At 62.0% G+C, this 16,674-nt stretch overlaps 2 protein-coding genes across 19 annotated transcripts in view; both read right to left on the bottom strand.

Annotated features, from left to right (window-relative positions):
• Positions 1–456: 456 nt before the first annotated feature.
• Positions 457–3,220, bottom strand: RASD1 (ras related dexamethasone induced 1). 3 transcript variants are annotated; one of them, XM_053211811.1, is made up of 3 exons: positions 2,741–3,220; positions 1,941–2,379; positions 457–1,710 (listed from the first exon to the last, which is right to left on the bottom strand). In XM_053211811.1, exons 2-3 carry the CDS (start codon positions 2,224–2,226, stop codon positions 1,157–1,159), a joined length of 840 nt encoding a protein of 279 aa, XP_053067786.1. In that variant the 5' UTR covers positions 2,227–2,379; positions 2,741–3,220; the 3' UTR covers positions 457–1,156. The 3 variants fall into 3 exon arrangements, with proteins under 3 accessions (XP_053067786.1, XP_026903416.1, XP_026903418.1); XM_027047615.2 differs by lacking the exon at positions 2,741–3,220 and having other exon boundaries at positions 1,941–2,712; XM_027047617.2 differs by lacking the exon at positions 2,741–3,220 and having other exon boundaries at positions 1,554–1,636; positions 1,941–2,727.
• A 4,604-nt stretch (positions 3,221–7,824) lies between these two features.
• The window catches only part of PEMT (phosphatidylethanolamine N-methyltransferase), an 83,652-nt gene continuing 74,802 nt past the window's right edge, over positions 7,825–16,674 (bottom strand). For 15 of the 16 annotated variants that reach the window (XM_053211685.1, XM_053211687.1, XM_027047620.2 and 12 more), the window contains 4 exons: positions 13,555–13,700; positions 10,885–10,996; positions 8,331–8,405; positions 7,825–8,123 (listed from right to left, as the gene is read on the bottom strand). In XM_053211685.1, coding sequence (XP_053067660.1) covers positions 8,066–8,123; positions 8,331–8,405; positions 10,885–10,996; positions 13,555–13,700 — 391 coding nt within the window. In that variant the 3' untranslated portion in view covers positions 7,825–8,065. The remainder of the gene's footprint in view (positions 8,124–8,330; positions 8,406–10,884; positions 10,997–13,554; positions 13,701–16,674) is intronic. The other variant, XM_053211680.1, reaches the window with a different exon arrangement.

Here is a 16,674-nt window from a genome sequence, read left to right as displayed (position 1 = left end):
GGGGGACATGGTTCTTACAGCGGCCGACACTGGATTGGTCTCTCAAGGCTCCGTTTCCTTCGGGAAAGCAGGGCCCTAGTGACACCTCAGGCCGACTGTGGGTTGCAGGTTTGAGGACGTTTCATTGCCCTGGGCCTGTAGAGAGTCTAGGACAAACCAGCTGGGACACATCCCAGCGGCCCTTTGTGGCTGCAGCTCTAGCAAGGACCGGAACCCTTCATCGTCCTGGCTTTCTGAGGAACCATTCCCACATAGATGGGCTTTGGCCCAATCATCTGGAGCTTTTTTGGAGCCATTTCTCCCATGGAGGTGGGGGGGGGGGGCGATATTTTCAAAAGGCCAGGGTCATCTCCAGTCTGGGGAAGGGGAGGCCAATGCCACAGAAGTAAAAACCCCACCCCTCCCTTCTCACCCTTCTGTACCTGAGCCATTTCCAAAAGCAAAGAAAGCATGACCGTTTTAAATTATTTTATTTTATAAAAACAGTTAACAATAACTTTAAGGACGGTCACACACACACACGGTACAAACAGCTGGGTAAGATTTTGTTCATGTCCACGATGACATCAGAACTTTTAAAGTGCAAGGTGTGTGTTTGGTTTTCCTTTGTGCAATTTCACACACTCGTGTAAACAAGTCACTTGGCTATGATCTGACCCGCCCCTCCTTAAGTTTTGGGAGGGCAGAGGCTTTCAGTAGCTGTCATGGCAACCCAGGATCACAGACAAGATAATGCCCCAGGTGTCCCGTCTTGACCCTCCAGGGGGCAGGACAGGTTTCTCAAAGCCCAACAGGGGTTAACTCACTCGCCCCACCCCCGTTCTTGTCTTTGTCAGAAACAAGACAAATTCACCCTCCGCCGGCCTGTGATCGACCCCCTGTCGCGGGAGTGGCAGGCGCCTGTGGGGAAGCGGGGGAGGGGGGGAGTCCCAGTCTCGTCCAGTTCTCTTTCCTTCCAAAGCAGATGACTGTCCCTTCTTCGTTAGTGCCTCCCCAGTGGGCGCGGGCCCAGGGCCGCGGGGAGGGAAGACGCTAGTCCGCGCGCACGCGGCCCCGGGGCGCACGAGCTGGCCCGGACGTGACTTTGAAACAAAAAGGTCCTCCTCAAGTTCGGTCACCGACGCGGGGGGGACTGGGGGCTGGGGGCAGGGGGCTCCTAGCTGATGACGCAGCGCTCCTTGTCCTTGGCCTGGCTGCCGCCGCTGGCCTTCTCACGGATGTACATGAGGTCGCTGTGCACGCTGGGCCGGCGAGCGAAGGGCGCCACGATGCCGAAGGCGTCGCCCGGGTCCCCGCCGCCGCTGCCGGCTCGCAACAGCTTCTTGTTCCGCAGCGCCTTCTTGTGCAGCACGTCGCAGTACTGCACCGACACCTTGCGGTGCAGGTCCGGGCTCATCTCGCTGGGCAGCTTGGCCATGGCGAAGAGCGCCCGGAACATCTGGTCCAGGCTGCTGTTCTTCTTGGCCGAGATCTCGAAGTAGGCGCAGCGCTGGGGGTCGTCGCCCACCAGCCGCTCGATCTCGCGCTGCTCCACCTCGCGGTAGAAGTCCCGATCACCCTTGTTGCCGCAGATGACCAGCGGCACGTCCACGTTCTCCTTGGTTTTGTTCTTGAGACAGGACTTGGTGTCGAGGATCTGCTGCTTGAGCCTCTGCACCTCCTCGAAAGAGTCGCGGTTGTCCAGGCTGAACACCAAGATGAACACGTCTCCTGCGGGGAACACGGAGGGCGGAAAAGGAGCCGGTGAGGGCGGCGGCCGAGGGGACAGCTGAAGTTGGGCCGACAGGGGGGCCGCCCCGGCGCGGGACGCCCGGACCTCTCCACGTGGCGCGCGGCGTCGGGACCGGCCCTCGCCGGGCGCCCTCGGACCAGGGGTCGCCGCCCTCCCGGTGGCGCAGCTCCCTCCCCGCCACCGCCGCCCGAACCGGCCCCGCGCTCACCAGTGAGGATGGAGAGGCGCCGCATGGCGGGGAACGGGTGGTTGCCGGACGTGTCGAGGATGTCGAGCTGGTAGACTTCGCCGCGGATGGAGTAGAACTTGCGGTGGAAGTCCTCGATGGTGGGCGTGTAGGCGTCCTCGAAGCGGCCCGTGAGGAAGCGCGACACGATGGCCGTCTTGCCCACCTTGGACGAGCCGAGGATGACCATGCGGTAGCAGTTCTTGGCCGGGATACTCAGCTCCGAGTCGCTCGGGCACATCTTTTTGATCATCGCGGCCAGTTTCATTGGGCGGAGGGGCCGCGGGGGCGAACGCGGGGCCGAGAGAAGTACGGAGGGTGGCTGGGGGCGCGGCGCTGCGCTGCGCGGCTGGGAGGCTGCGCTCCGCTCGGGCTGGGGTGTCGCCTGGGGCTGGGCTCCGGCTCGAGCTCGGCTCCGGCTCTGGCACAAAGTCGCTCGCTCTGGTTCTCCGCGCCTGGAGGCCGCCCTTATATGCAGCCTGCGTGGCCGCCCCGCCCCGCGCCCTCCCAGCCTCTGTGCGTCATGCCCCGCGAGCCCCCGCCGCCCCTCCCGCGACCTCCGCGGGCCTCTGCCCGCTGCCGCCCGCTGCGCGCGGGGAGAAACCGAGTCCCAGGTCCCGCTGGGGCTAAGGGCGCGCGGACCCCTTTTTCCACCGCGCGGGGCCCAGCAGCCGCAAGGGCGTCGGGTCTGTAGTCCCGGCTGTGCCTCTGACCCTTCGTGGCTTGGGGCAAGGACCCCACCCGAAACGCGCACCCACACAGACCCGCACGCTCACACTCACTCTCTTTGGGCCTCAGTTTACCCAGAGAGTAACAACAGCAGTCCAGTCATAGCAGCGGCGTGATCGCAGGCGCTAAGCAGGGCTAGGCCCCTTGCGCAGGCCCTTGCGTACCCACCTTCTCTCCACCGTACGGAGAACCAGCCCCGGCCGAAGCCCCCTTCCCGTCTGCCAGCGCGCTCCTGTTCCCCGGAGGCAGCGTTGGCGCCGAGGTCGGCGCTGCGCGCTCTGGCCGCCAGAGGGCAGCAGAGGCCCCGCGGGCGCAGCAGGCAGGCCGCAGGCGCCGCTCGCCCGGGCTGGAGCGGGGAACGGGGAACGAGCGGCAGGGTGGGGGTCTGCGGAGACGCGGGGCGCGAGGTTCCAGGCCGGGAACCGACATGAGCCGTTCACCGCCCCGCGCTCTACTGCGGGCCTCAGCGTCTCCTTTCGCCCAGCCGGGGATGTTCTGAAGCCGGGCAGGGATTTTCGGGCGGCGGCTGTCCGCATCCGCATCCTTTTCCTGGGCGGACCTACAGGACCAGAGACTTGCCCTTCGTTGGTCAGGCCTCGGCCAACGTCCCTTCCTCCCTCCCGCGTAGCATTTTGTGTCTTGAGAGTCTCTTGGGCGAACATTCCCATTTTAGAGCTGGGGAGCTGGGCCTCCCAGACACGGAGTGAGCGAGCGAGCGAGTGCATGAGAAGGCCCTGGGCACAGAGCAGCCTCTCGCCTTCTCTGCGTCCCGGGTTCCTCTTCTGGAAGATGGCGGTTCTGGGTCCCATTGTGGATGAGAAAGTACAAGGGGTTTAGGGGGCAGGAACTTGGTAGTAATAACAACAGTAAATGACCCATGAGATTGCAGGGCTGGGAGGAGCGGGCGCAGGGGCAAACCCAGCAGGCGGCAGATTGATCAGTAACCAGGAGTGGGTTCACCTTATCCGGCCTCTCTGCGACAAGAGTTCCAACTGAACCTCACACCCTCCCCAGGGCGATGCCAGAAGAGGGTTTCTTTGTGCCATGCGCTTTTACATGGTTGCTTCTGGCAGCCTTAAGGAGCAGGAGCTATTACTGTCTGTATTTTACAGACGGAGAAACGGAGACTGCGGGGCTGGGGCTTGAACCCAGGGAACTGGCGGTCCTGGCTCTTAACCACCGACGGCACGCCTCCTGTGGCTCTGTCCCCCACCGTGGGACATCCGTGGCCCATTTCTCAGAGTACACCCCCCATAGCCCCACCCCCTCCACACTTGTCCCCAGGCCTTGTGTCTCCTCCTGTTGATGAGGGGGTTCGAAAGCACATATCACAAGAGGAGCACCCAAGGGCTCACCCCTTGGGTGTCCTTTATGCAGGAGTTATGTGACAGGCCAGCTGGACTGGGTCCCCCCACCCCTCTTGACCCTGCCCTCCCCATCTGAGGTGAGAAAGAACTGAGCCGGTGCCCTGCACGCAGGGCCGCTGCGGACAGTGGGGCAGGGCTTTTCCCCACAGAAAGGGACCAGACAAGGATGCCAGCAGGGGTGGTTACGGGAGGGGCTCACGTCACCCCCAGATGAGGGGCCCTCCCTCTGCCTCCCGCAAAGGCGCGGTATGGGCAGCTGGGCTCTGAAATCCAATGGCTTCTGGCTCCTTCCTGACGGCCCGTGCCAGGGGGCCAGAGTCGAGGTGGCCTCTACTCCTGGGAAGGCCACCGTGATGAGCAGAGGCTCAAGGGCGGCAAGGTCAAGGATTTGAACCCAGCTCTCCCTAAGGAGATCCAGTGGGTGGAACCCAGCCTGGATAGAGCCTCCCTCCCCCATCCCAGGGCAGATGTCAAGGTTGGTGCTGACATCGTGCCCCCAGCCCCCTCCAGCTGGTAAGCGCCAGTGGCAGGTACTGGACCCAGCCTGGGCTCTCAGCCACAATCCCCGGTACTTTCTGGGGACGTCACCCCACCTCACAGATGCCAGGTTATGATTTGTCCTACGTGCGCCGAGTTAAGCCCTGAGCACATCGGTCATTCATTCCCCAAATGGATGCCCCCCAAAGCCTATGCACCTGCCCACCACTGTGCGTGGCCCGTGGGGCCTCACTCCCCCAGGGAGCAAGCAGGGGTGAGGCTTGCTAGTTTGGGCTGCCTCTTTTCTGGCTTTTTTTTTTTTTTTTTTTTTGCAAAGGCCTACCTCTTTGTTACAAAAGTAACACATGCTGATGTTTTTGAAGCATTAGAACTTCAGAAAGGAGCTGAGCGAAAGGAACTGGAAGCTGGACCCCCCCCCCCCTTAATGCCCACACCTCACAGGAATGAGGCCAACTCTGAGGCAGGCACCCACGTCTGCACACAGGGATGACGCCCCCCGTGCACCGCCAAGCTCTTCGTTAATTGAATTACGCTTTTCTGTTCTTCGGGGTGGTCTTGGTGACTTTACGGCAAGGCCCTGCCACAGGCTGACTGAACCCGAGTGGTCCTGGGGTGGGGACATATTTTCAATAGGTGAGCCCTGTGGTCAGGCAAGACACACGTCACCATCAGCCTGTCTGGTCCACCCGTGGACATTCTGGGCAACGCACTGGGGGAAGGGGGGGACGTGTACACACCTCCCCTGCTCCCCCCACCCCAGCTTCCCAGCTTCCCACCGCCCTCCTCCCGCCAGCCCAAGCCTTGTTTTTATGTTGCCCAGGTTAACAATGGTTACAAATGATTTCCTTTTCTGTGTGTTTGGTCATAAAGCAACAAACAGCATCTGTGAGGCTGAGCCTGCTTGTAAATATCATTTACTGGCAGGGCAGCAATTTTCCTGCTCAAAATGAAATGGGAACTTTTAAGAATATTTGACCAAACGGTGAGGGCACGTTGGACAGTGGACAGCTGGCCCCCAAGGCGAGAAATCTGCAACCCGGCAGGGCCTGATGGCAAAGAGCAGTGTAGGCGTCCTTGAAAAGCTATTTGAGGAGAGCGCCGGGCAGGCCCCTGTCGGGGGTGGAGGTGAGTGGTTGTTTCCCGAGAGAACGCTGTCGTGCCAGCCGGAGCCTATCCCCGCCAGCCCCTTGCACAAAGGTGTCCTATGTCACCCTGGTCCACAGCCGCCACCTGAACGGGAGAATGGCAAAAAAGAGCTGGTGTTCCCCTCAGACAGGCTGCCTTCATCAAGCCCAGATCACAGCCGTCTGGCAGCCTGAGCTCTACTCCCTTTACAGCAGACCCTTTCAGGGGAGCCAGCTCAGCGCATGGCTCTGGCCCCACCCTGGGCCCCTCCTCCCACAGCTGTGTGGACCCAGGGGTCAGGACGCCTGGGGCTTCTCTGTTCTGCCCTGACATTGGGGTGGGGGTGGGGGCAGCACATCCTTAAAGGCTATGTGTGCAGAGGGACCTGTGGAGGAGTAAGCTCCCTGCTCTTAGGGGTATGCCAGCAGAAGCAGGGATTGAAGCATTGGGTAAGATCAGACTAGATGCCTCCTGTGGGCCCTCAAGGTCTGAGATAGACTCTGGATTCCAGAAACCAAAGAAAAGGGCTCAAGGAGCTCCCTGGGTGACAGGGGAGGCCCAGCCTGTACTGCTTGGGCGGTAGGTGCATTCACGAGGCAGGCATGGCTATGGTGGCCCCTTTACAGAGTGGGGGGGCTGGGGCTTTAAGAGCCCGTGGGCAGGTGGAGTCTGGGCTCACGGCAGTTTCCCAGCACGAATGAGGGAAAGGCCGATCCTGTGTCCTTGGAGGGCTGGCGGCCTGCAGGTAAGCCTGGGGCCAGGAGGAGGGGCCGGCCAGCCCTGTCCACTAGACTCCACAGCCAGGCTTGACCAACAGGCCCCACGTGATCACATGGCCTGCTCCTCTGGTGATTTGAGGCTCACGAGGGATTAGGAGAGAAATGTCAGCATTAACCAGAGATGCTGAGTTCACCCCGGGGGCGGGGGGGTGAAGGGAGACTTGGGTGCTGGGCCCAGGACCTCCGGTTCCATCCGGGAACCCCGACCCCACGGCATCGGGATCCCCCACCTCTCCTCGACGCCTCCCACCTCAGCGGGAGAGAGGGAGCGTGAGCTCGGGGTGGGACAGACCTGCGCCCCCGGGACAGGTCACCGAGCCTATGCTGCCAGACGGGGGTGACCCCAGCCCGTGTGGGAGTCTCGAGATACAGCCAGTGAGGGGCGGGGCCCCAGAGCAGGTCCGAGGTCCAGCCGGCCCGGCCCTTCCCCTCCCCCTCCAGGCTCAAGCGTTGCTAGCAGCTCTGGGGGAGCATGTTGGCCTCACTGGTCCCTCCCCACAGCCCGTTCCACGTCAGCCTTCAGGGGCATGATATTTCCATCCAGTGCCAGGCCCCTCATAGGCCAAAGGGGGTTGCACTGTCACCACATTTGGGCTTTTCTGTTAGCCCTCAGATCACCGCACAAGGATGATGTCTCCAAGGCCAGCTCATCTGGGCTGGACCTGGCGGCTTGGGGTTCAGAGAGCATGAGGGTCACAGCCCAGCTTTCTGCAAATGCCCCAGGGGGCTGCCAACTGGGCCCGCTCATTGGCCCGACCCCGCGGGGCCCAGCATCTCCTGGCTGATGCTCCTCACTAGCTGGGTCCTTCACAGCCTGCTGCTTGTTCTGACCACAGGGCCTTTGCATTCACCCTTCTCGTTGCCTGGAATCCTCCCATTTGCTCCCTCTGCTCCTTTGGGTCTCAGCTCAAATGTCCCCTCCTCAGAGGGCCCCCCGCCCCGATCTCCTTGGCTGACGACAGGCTCCCACCCCCACCATGTACCATCATGTCACCATTTACATTTTCAGCATAATGTGTTTCAGTCTCTGACGGCAGCTCACAGAGGCTGGGAGCTCCTTGGCGTGTGGGGCTGCTGGGTGGTATGAGGACACCTCCACCTGGAGGCTGGGCAGGCTCCCCAAAGGAAAGGGACGGAAGACGGGGTGCTGGGGCAGGGGGTGAGACGGGAGGCACAGGAAGCTCAAACATCTGGGCAAGTCCTTGCCCTGCCGAGTGCGGATGGTGATGCTGGCCTCAGGGTTGAGAGGCTTCAGGCAGAAGGAGGGCCACACCAGCCTGGCCTGGAGCCCTCAGGGGAATGCTCCCTTCCCAGGAGCCCCAAACTCCTTCCCCATCCCCACCTGGCCGGACAGAGAGCCCAAGGGGATGCTGGCGTCAGGGTGCCTTTATTGTTGAGTTAGGATGTTTTGGGGGCAGCGGGGCTGGGGGCTCAGTGGCCAAACGGCAGCATGTCCAGGGCCCCCAAGGCAGAGGTTTCCAAGGCACTGAGCGGCCCTCATCAGGCGCAAACACGGAGCCGCGGCCAGTCGCTCTGCTCCCCACCGCAGGGCTTGGCACTCGGGGCAGGCCGGGGCGGCAGACCCTCAGTGAAGTGGCCGCAGGCCCGGTCAGCTCCTCTTGCGGGACGAGGAGGCTTTCTGCTGGTAGATCTGAGCGGTGAAGGGCCTGTGGGGAGGGGGAGGGGCTCCATCAGCAGGTCTCGGGGGTGATGCCACCGCCCCAGGCCGTGCCCCCCACAGCAGCGTGGACAGGAGGCCCGGGCTGCCGCGTCACCGCCTGCCCGGCCCCCCAGGCCCCACTGGGTCCGCTCTGAGCTTCCTGTCGGCCGCTCGGCCGGTCACACTCCTCGTGTGTGACGGCAGGCCTACTCACTCCTCGTACTGGATGGCGACCATGTAGATGAGGGCCACAACCACAGTCAGCAGCAGGCCGGTGGGGCTGGCGTGCCTGTGGAGAACACACTGTCAGCTCCTGCGCCCGGCCTTCTCTCTCGGACCAGGGCCCCCGCCGTCCTGGTCCTGACCCGATGACCGCCGGCTACCGCCTGTCCGGTAGGGCTCGGTCCTCCAAGGGGGGCCCACGCTCCCTTTTTTCATGTCCCCGGCCCCCGGCTCAGGACGCAGCAGGGATGAAAAGAACGTCCGGCCTCTCAGACTTGCCCGAGTGGCCAAGCATGTCCTTTTCTGCAGAGGACGATGTTCCGGCCGGTGGGGGGGGGGGGGGGAACAAATGCTATGACTGCCCTCCAGTGACAGTGTTCTCAGGGTGTTTTCTAGAAACAGGTCCAGGGCCCCCCAACCCCCAGCTGCATGTGGAGGGTCCAGGGGACCCTTCACAGGCTCCCTGCTGGTGACTGCCACACGGAGGAGCCTGGGTGCATCTGCTGTCCAGCTGGTCCTGCTTTTTCCAGTTACCTCTGATCCCAGAGGCTCCACAGGGGCCGGGCTACAGCATCCAGATGGCCAGGAGGAGAGAGGGAAACTAGTTCATGGGGCCACACAGAGCCCGGAAGCCAGCAGGGAACACGGCCCCAGGTGGGCTCCGTGACCCCCGCTCTACCTCCTTCACGGAAGTCTCAGGCTGGGGGCCCCGGGACTTGTGTGCACCGTGCGGAGACCCTCTGCCCTGCCCACTCTCCTCCGCCCAGGGCCTCACCCTGTCTCTTTGTCTGGGTGCTCCAGCAGGGACAGCGAAGGCCCCACCCTCCATTCTGTGGACTTGATTTCCAATCGTCCTGCAGGGCCAAGGGGTCTGCCGCCCCTCACCACTGCCGGGTGGAGATGCCAACCTCAGAGACCCTTCTGGGGCTAAAATGAAAGCTGCCCTCCGGGAGCTTTACTCACGGGCCCTGGTTTGTTTTTCTGGAGTGAGCAGAGCCTCCCCACCCATAAGTCAGGCACCCGAGGAGCTGGGGAGGAGGCCCAGGAGGATGGGGCCAGGGGGCAGGGGCCTGCACCCCCCAGGACAGCCTCCACACTGGGCCCTGGAGCGTGAGCCAAGCGGGTACCCCTTCTCCATTACACCCACACGAAACTTCCCCACTTTCCACGTGCTCTCACACTCTTGACCTTGACACCCTAACAGCCCTGTGTAGAAAGGATCCTCTCCTTCTGCAGACTGGGAGGCTGAGGTCCAGACTGACCCACATGCCTGGCCCCGAGCCTGAGGTGATGGCAGGGCTGGCCCTAAGGAACCGGCTGTGCACCTTGGGGAGTGGGGTGTCCCACTCGGGCTAGGGGGTTGGGAAGGTGGAGGCCCAGAGACAGCAGGAGGCCCCGGTGCCCAGTGCCCCCAGGAATCCTGCTGCCCCGGGCCCACCAGGGCTCCCCCAGCCGTGGGGCCCCTGGTGGGAGACAGATAGGCTGCAGGAGGCCTGGAGCAGCCCTGCCAGGTCAGCGTCTGGCAGCCCCAGGCAATGGCGCATCTCTAAGGAGCTCTCAGATGAAAGGAAGGGAAAAGGGAGGGAATGTTGGGTGCACCGGCCCCGGGGGGAATCAAGAGGCTGCAGGGTGGGTCCTAGGGAGACGTTCTGTGGCCTGAGTGAATCTAGGGGCATGGAACCTTCCCACTGCCTGAGTCAGGTGAGAGGGGCTGGGCTGGGGCAGAGGGACAGGTCCCTGCCAGACCCACAGGTCCCCCTCTAGCGCCTTGCGCTCAGAGCCCAGCGCTCCGATCTGGGCTGCACCTGAAGGCAGGGGTCGCGAGGAAACATCCCGCTCCCGACACGCCACCATTTGAGACTCGTCCCTTGATGTCCTGGAACCTTTCTGGTCTCTGGGAGCCCCTGCAACATTCTAGGCACGTGGTTTCGAGCGTCCAATAAAAGCAGAACGCTTTCTACTGAAAAACTGCCCACGGAAGAAGCCCTAACGCAGAAAATGGACAAACAGGAAGTGCCCCGGAAGGGGGCGTGGTTTGAGGCCCAGAGCGCACAGCGCCCCCTATGCCTCCCCGCCTGGGGCCTCTGGACAGCGTGAAGGTGAAGCATGAACCCTGGCTGTCACTCAGGACCTGCCAGCCCTAATGTTCCAGGACAGGGTTGGCAGTCTGTGGTGTGTGGGCCAGGAATGATTTGTACATTTTTAAATGGTTAAAAAAAAGAGAGAGTAGACTATCTCACGACACATGACAATTCTATGAAATTCAAATTACAGTGTCCAAGAATGAAGCGGTGTTGGTCCCCGACCACAGCCATTCATTTACCTACTGGCTCGCGGCTGCTTTTGAGCATCCGAGCTCTGCCTATGGCCTGGGAGCCCCTCCTCTCCGGCCCTTCAAGAGAAAGTTCGCTAACCCGTGTTCTAGGATGTTGTTTGTTTCCATGGAGAAGAAAGTCCCAAGGAACACCTCGGCTCCACAGATGACAGAAGGCTGGCCCGTCTTCCTCAGGAGGCAGGGAGGGCGGGCAGGAAGGCCCGATACTCACATAATGGCCCAGCCCAGGTAATTGGCCGTGCTGCCCCAGTACATGGGGTTGTCCAGGATGTTGAATGGGAATGTGGTCACTCTTGCCTCCATGAGGATCCCGAAGTAATCGCCTGTGGACAAGTTGGGGCAGGACCGGAGGGTCACAGCCTGGCTGCGCAGTTACTGAGGGAGGCCCCCAGGGTGGGCACCACGGGTCTGCCCTCCAGGAGGCCCCAGCCCAGCCAAGGAGCAGGTTGTACAGCATACTGGGTCAAGGGACACCCCAAGCAGTGGGTCCACTCGGGTCACCAGCATGCAGACACCTCACAGGGCACAGGGTCCTGATAGGGCTAAGGCACTGAGCCTTCCCACACCCCCATCTGCTCCTTTCCCCTGTGCCTTTGCACATGCTGTTCCCTCTGCTTGGGATGCCTTTCCCTGCTCTGTCTAGTGAGCATCTTTCCTCCTTTGGCACTGCTCCCTCAGCTGATGTCACCTCCTGCAAGAGGCCCTTCCCTGCCTGCTACCCGGTGTTTCTGCCCCCAGATCCTCCCTTCTCACCCAGTAGGGGCCTGGGTGAGCTCCTCCCACCCCAGGGATCCGGGGGGCCTGCTCTGCCTCTCCACCCCAGCTGCCCACCACGGCCTACAGCCAGCCCAGAGCAGCCGGTCGCGGTGGAGAGCGTGACCATCAGATGGCCGACCCCGGACAGGCCTATCCTCCACCCCTCCGAGACACGGTGACGAGGCCTCACGTTGAGGCCGCTCCAAAAAACCCAAAGACATGGTCTCTGGCACTGGCCGGTAGGCAGCCCACACCGCCACGGGTACGGTGCTGTTCATCCGAGGCAGAAGCAGGGCAGGGGCAGGCAGAGGAGTCCGCTGTCTGGGGACAAAGGGTGCGGGGGCACAGGAGCTGCCCGGGGGCTGCGGAAGGCTTTCTTCCCAGGAGGCAGGAAATGGGGCTGCGGGCCTGGAGGCGGATGGCACAGAAACCCGCTTTGGGGCTGACTCACAGGAGGGAAGTGGCCGCTGTGCCCTACATCCAGAGCCCAGCGGCACTTTCCGGCCGTCTCTTCTGGGTGGCGGTGTGCCGCCGGTGACTGCTATTGTCAGGCTCCTTCCCACTGCCCGCCCACCCTGCCTGGCTCCTCTGGGCGATTCGCCTCACGCGGCCTTGACCAGGTCCTGCCCCGCACGCTATCCGGGGCTCCACCGGCTCCTTTCCAGCTCTGTGCCCACACCTGTGCCAGGCCCGCATGCCACGGGGCTGTTCACTCCTGGTCTTCCAGGACCTGGGCTGGACAGGACGGCGGCCCCCCTCCCTCTGTGGCCCTTGGCCCCGGCTCTGTGAGGCCTACACCGTGATCCCCACCTCCTCCCTGTCCCCACCTCACTATCCAGCCAGTCCAACCTCCTCATTGCTGGGATGAGATCTTTCCAAGCCCTCCTATGGCCTCCACGTGCCCAGGAGTGAAGCCTCAGGCCCCTGCATGGCCTTAGGGGACACATGTGATGTGGCCCCCACCCGACCTCCAGCCCTCACCTGACTGCCTCTCCCCCCCCCCCCGCCGCCACCCCCCCTACCCACGTCCCCCCACCCCCCCCCCCCCGCCCCACACACACACGCCGGCCAACCTGCCTGCCACCCTGTCCCGGAACTTGCTATTTGCTCCCAGGCCTCCTTCCCACTGGCCCAGTGCCCCACCCCCACCTGGCAGACCCAGGAGCTCCCACCTTCTCCTCCCAGGTTCCTGCCTGCGTGCCCCTCCCCTAGCACCGGGCACCCTAAAGCTCTGGCCTGAGCACGAGGCGCTAAACCACCTGCGGGCCCCACTGCCACAGGTGCCCAACAGGCCCAGGCCGGGCCTCGGCACAGGCCTCCTGCGCACGCCGCTCCCGGAGGTCTCGTCCGCCTGTGAACACAAGCTCCTTCAGAGCTGCAGGCTCCCTGCTGCAGCCCGCAGTACCCCGGGGCCCCAGGCGACTGTGGATAGAGAGACCTAGGCAAACCAGGAGGGTGCCGGGGACATCCCTGGGCACTGGAGGAAATTGAGGCCAGGTCTATGAAGTGGGCTGGGGGCTGAGATTGGCGAGGATCCGGGACCCCCCAGATCAGCCCATCAGAGGAGTGGGTACCTCCCACATGCCGGTGCCTGCTGGGCCCCCTCTGTGGGCCGCCTCCTCCTTTCCGTTCCTGGCCCCAAGACTGCCCTTGCTCTTCCAGCCTCCCCGGCTGCTCTCTTCCTTGGGCTTCCAAGTTGCTAGAAGCTGCTGAGGTCATGAGGACCTCTAGCTAGGCCAGCACTGGGCTCCCAGCCCAAAAGCACCTGAGCCGTAGGCAGTGGGAAATGCAGAGCAGGAACGGCACCCCCTTATGCCACACCCGATCCAGACCCGCACCAGCCCTGGCTTGGGACCCAAATGCAGCCAGCGGAAATCCCACCTGGCCTGGCGGCCGACCAGTTGAATGAGATAGGAGAGCCCAGCTTCCCAAGCTGACCAGGCAGAGGCCTGGTGGAGGGAAGGCGCCCTGAGCCCCAGAGTTAGTGGCAGAGCAAGAAGGTGGTGAGGTCCACCCGTGCACCCCACAAAGATGTCACAGAGGGCAGGGAGGTCGGCCACCCAGCCCCTGCTCCCCACTGAGCCCAGGGTACGTCTGCTCGTGCCCCCCAGTCCTCGGGTCTTACCTAGGAAGGTCCCGGTGAAGCCCAGTGCAAAGAAGCTGGAAAGCACAAACGTGCTGCCTATTCCCAGGAGCGCAAGGCCTACGCGGTAGGCCGTGGGGTTATCCAGGCTTTCCATCTTGGGCTGGCTCAGCATGGCCTGCGTGAAGCTGGGGGGAGAGTCAGGAGATCACTGCCGGGGAGAGGGGCTCCCCCAGCCTTGCCCCCCTCTGTCTCCCAGGTGACCCCCAGAATAGCCAGTCCAGGGGTCTCGGAGCCTGCTGGGGCCAGGCCGGTGACCCAAATGAGTGAGGTAGGCTGCAGGTGGCTTGTGGTGCTCCTGGAGAGCACCGTCCTGCCCCTGCAGCCCCCATCCCCCTCCTGCCACCAGTGACCAGAATGAGGAGCCTGGGCCCTCCTAAATTTTTTTATTTTTTAAGAAGCCAGAAATCATGACTTGTATGTAAAATACTCTGATTATTAGAAATAGGCAACCATGACAACTGCTTTAGACTCCCGTGTGACAGCGGGCTCGATTCAGCCCAGAGACCACCAGTTTGCAAACTCTGATGCCTGTCCAGTTAGAACCAGTACTTCAGAGGCAAATGTGGCTCAAAACAGGAAAGATGCATGCCCCTGGCTGTGCCCACGTGCCCTTGCACTTGGCAGATCGTGCGTGTGGTGGTGGCATCGCACGCCCCTAGAGTGGACACAGTGCCCAGAAGCCTGGGGCACACTCTGCCCCCTTTGCGGCCTCCACAGTCCCTGGGCAGGGCTGGCTGCATCCCAGGTGGCACCTCAGAGGCCCCTTAATGTCTTCCTTTCACCTCTGAAGTGCCCCCACCAAGCTCCTTTTGGGGCCAAGCCATTGGAGGCCTTGTTAAATGGCAAGTGATGAAAACAGGGGCGAAGGGACTGGGCTCGTGGGTTTGGAAGTTCAGGTTCTCCAACTGGCTACTGAAGATGGGAAGGTATGGTGCAGGCAGGGCAAAGTGACTAGGCTCATGGTAATGCATAGAAGCAAGGTTCAGGGTCTGCCTCACTAGTGGGGAGCTGGCACTGGGGGGGGCATACTCAAAGGAAAGGATGTGTGTGGGAGCAAGTGCATGCGTGGACCACTAACATATACTTCCCACTCCCCCATGATCATAACACCCAGAACAGACATGGGGCTCTCCTGCCTCATGCAGGACAACTGCTTGTACTCACTCTTTACCAGGTACCTCTTAGCTGGGCAGCTCACTATCTACCTACCCACCCACACATCCATCCACCTGTCTAGCCTCTATCCATCCACCTACCCATCCATTAGTCTATCCTCCATCCATCCATCCATCCACCCACCCATCCTTCCATCGTCCACCCATCACCCATCCATCAGTCTATCCTCTGTCCATCCATCATTCCATCCATCTGTCCATCCATCCATCCATCCATCCATTCATCCAACTATCCTCTATCTATCCATCCATCTGTCCATCCACCTACCCATCCATTAGTCTATCCTCCATCCATCCATCCTTCCACCCATCCTTCCATCCCTCAATCTATCAATCTATCCCTCCATCAACCCATCCATCCACTCACCCATCCATCTACCCATGCATCCATCTATCAGTCTATCCTGTATCTATCCATCCGTCACAAGGTACCTCTGTTTGCAAGTCTCTTTCAAGCAGAACAAATTCACCATCCTCACTCATTCATTCCACTGGGAAATTCAAATTATTATAAAACCATCCTTATTTGAGCTAAAAAACCACCCCCTTCGAACTCTCTTCCCCAACTACTTTCAGCTCTTAGAGAACAGAGGCTGCTTCTGCTTCGCTCAAGTATCTCCCAGGCACCTGGCACGCACCAGACGGGACGGGTTATGGTTCACATCAACTGAAGGAAAAGCAGCACCCGCTACCCACTACCTCCCCTCCCGCTGCACACAGAGGCCCGCATGGTGACCTGTCAAACAGCGGCACACGTATGTCAAAGCACACCTATACACCGGTCACGCTGCCCACACCCCCGGCTCTCCACCCACCACCGCCCTCCCTCAGCCTTCTGCTGCCCAGGCTCAGGGTCACCCCGAAGGTCCAGGCTAAGCCGCTGGGATTGGCTCAGGGTCACGCACACCCTGTTGTTGTCCGTGGTCACCACACCCATGCCCCACCCCTCTCTGCCCTCACCTGACTTTCTGGGAAACCAGCAGCCCTCACCCTCTGGGCAGCCCCGTGACGCAGGCACACCTTCAGCCCTGCAGACCCAGCAGCTGAGGCCATGGAACAGGCAGCTTCCCGCCCAGCCTCCGCACCCTCCCCACCTCTCCTGTGTGTAGGAGGGCGCGGGCTCTGGTAAGGCTGACCGCCCCACCCCGAGTGGGGCTCACCTGCACACCCAGCAGAGACGGAGTATGTACGTGGGTGGGTGGGGGTGATGCTCAGGCCTCTGTGCTCTTGTGGGCTCGAGTGAACCCCCCCGCCTGGCCCCTGGCAGGTTTAGCACCTGCTCCTCCCTGCCTGGGGTGCCCCCTGGCCCCCAAACCAAGGGAAATGAGGCAGAGCGGGCACCCCCTGGCCAGCCCAGCGTACCCATCTGCCTCGAGTGCCCTGGGGGGGGGGGGCACCTTATGGCAGCCCAATAAAAGAGCCCCTGGCAAAGAGTGGCACCGATTTTCAGACTTGGGTGCCCCGAACCTTGGCTTTTGCCTCTGGAGATGGTGACGGTAACCCCTCATCGCCCTGTGTGGAGCTGCAACCGATGTCTGTGCACACTCTGGTGAGCGTGAGACATGCCGGGCTCTCCTATGGGGCTTGCGGACAGTGGGAAGGACAGAGGTGTGAACGCAGGGTGACACCGTGTGATGAAGCACCAGGCGCCACGGGACGGGCGGGCACACCTGACGGGCCTAGGAGAGGCCACGGCAAGGCTCAAGCTGGGATCCAATGAAAATTCATCAGGAGAAGGGCAGGGAGAGAATTCCAGAAAGAGGAACAGCCCAGGCAGAGGCTGGGGAGCTCAGGAGCTCGGTGTGAAAGCAGCCTGCGGAAGAGACGCGCCCTGGGGTCGTCTGGAATGTGCTCTGGTGAGTGGGAAGTCAGTGGCGGGGAGGAGCAGAGCAGGGGACATCGTCAGCTTACTGCAGCAGGAGGG

Source organism: Acinonyx jubatus, chromosome E1, assembly GCF_027475565.1.
Source record: "Acinonyx jubatus isolate Ajub_Pintada_27869175 chromosome E1, VMU_Ajub_asm_v1.0, whole genome shotgun sequence".
NCBI lineage: Eukaryota > Metazoa > Chordata > Mammalia > Carnivora > Felidae > Acinonyx > Acinonyx jubatus.
This window is presented reverse-complemented; position numbering and strand designations above follow the sequence as displayed.

Excerpts from the sequence above, each read along its gene's own strand:
- RASD1 (XM_053211811.1), bottom strand. The coding sequence starts at position 2,226 with ATGAAACTGGCCGCGATGATCAAAAAGATGTGCCCGAGCGACTCGGAG. Across the intron at positions 1,711-1,940 it reads GCGCCTCTCCATCCTCACTG|GAGACGTGTTCATCTTGGTG; the intron begins GTGAGCGCGGGG and ends TGTTCCCCGCAG.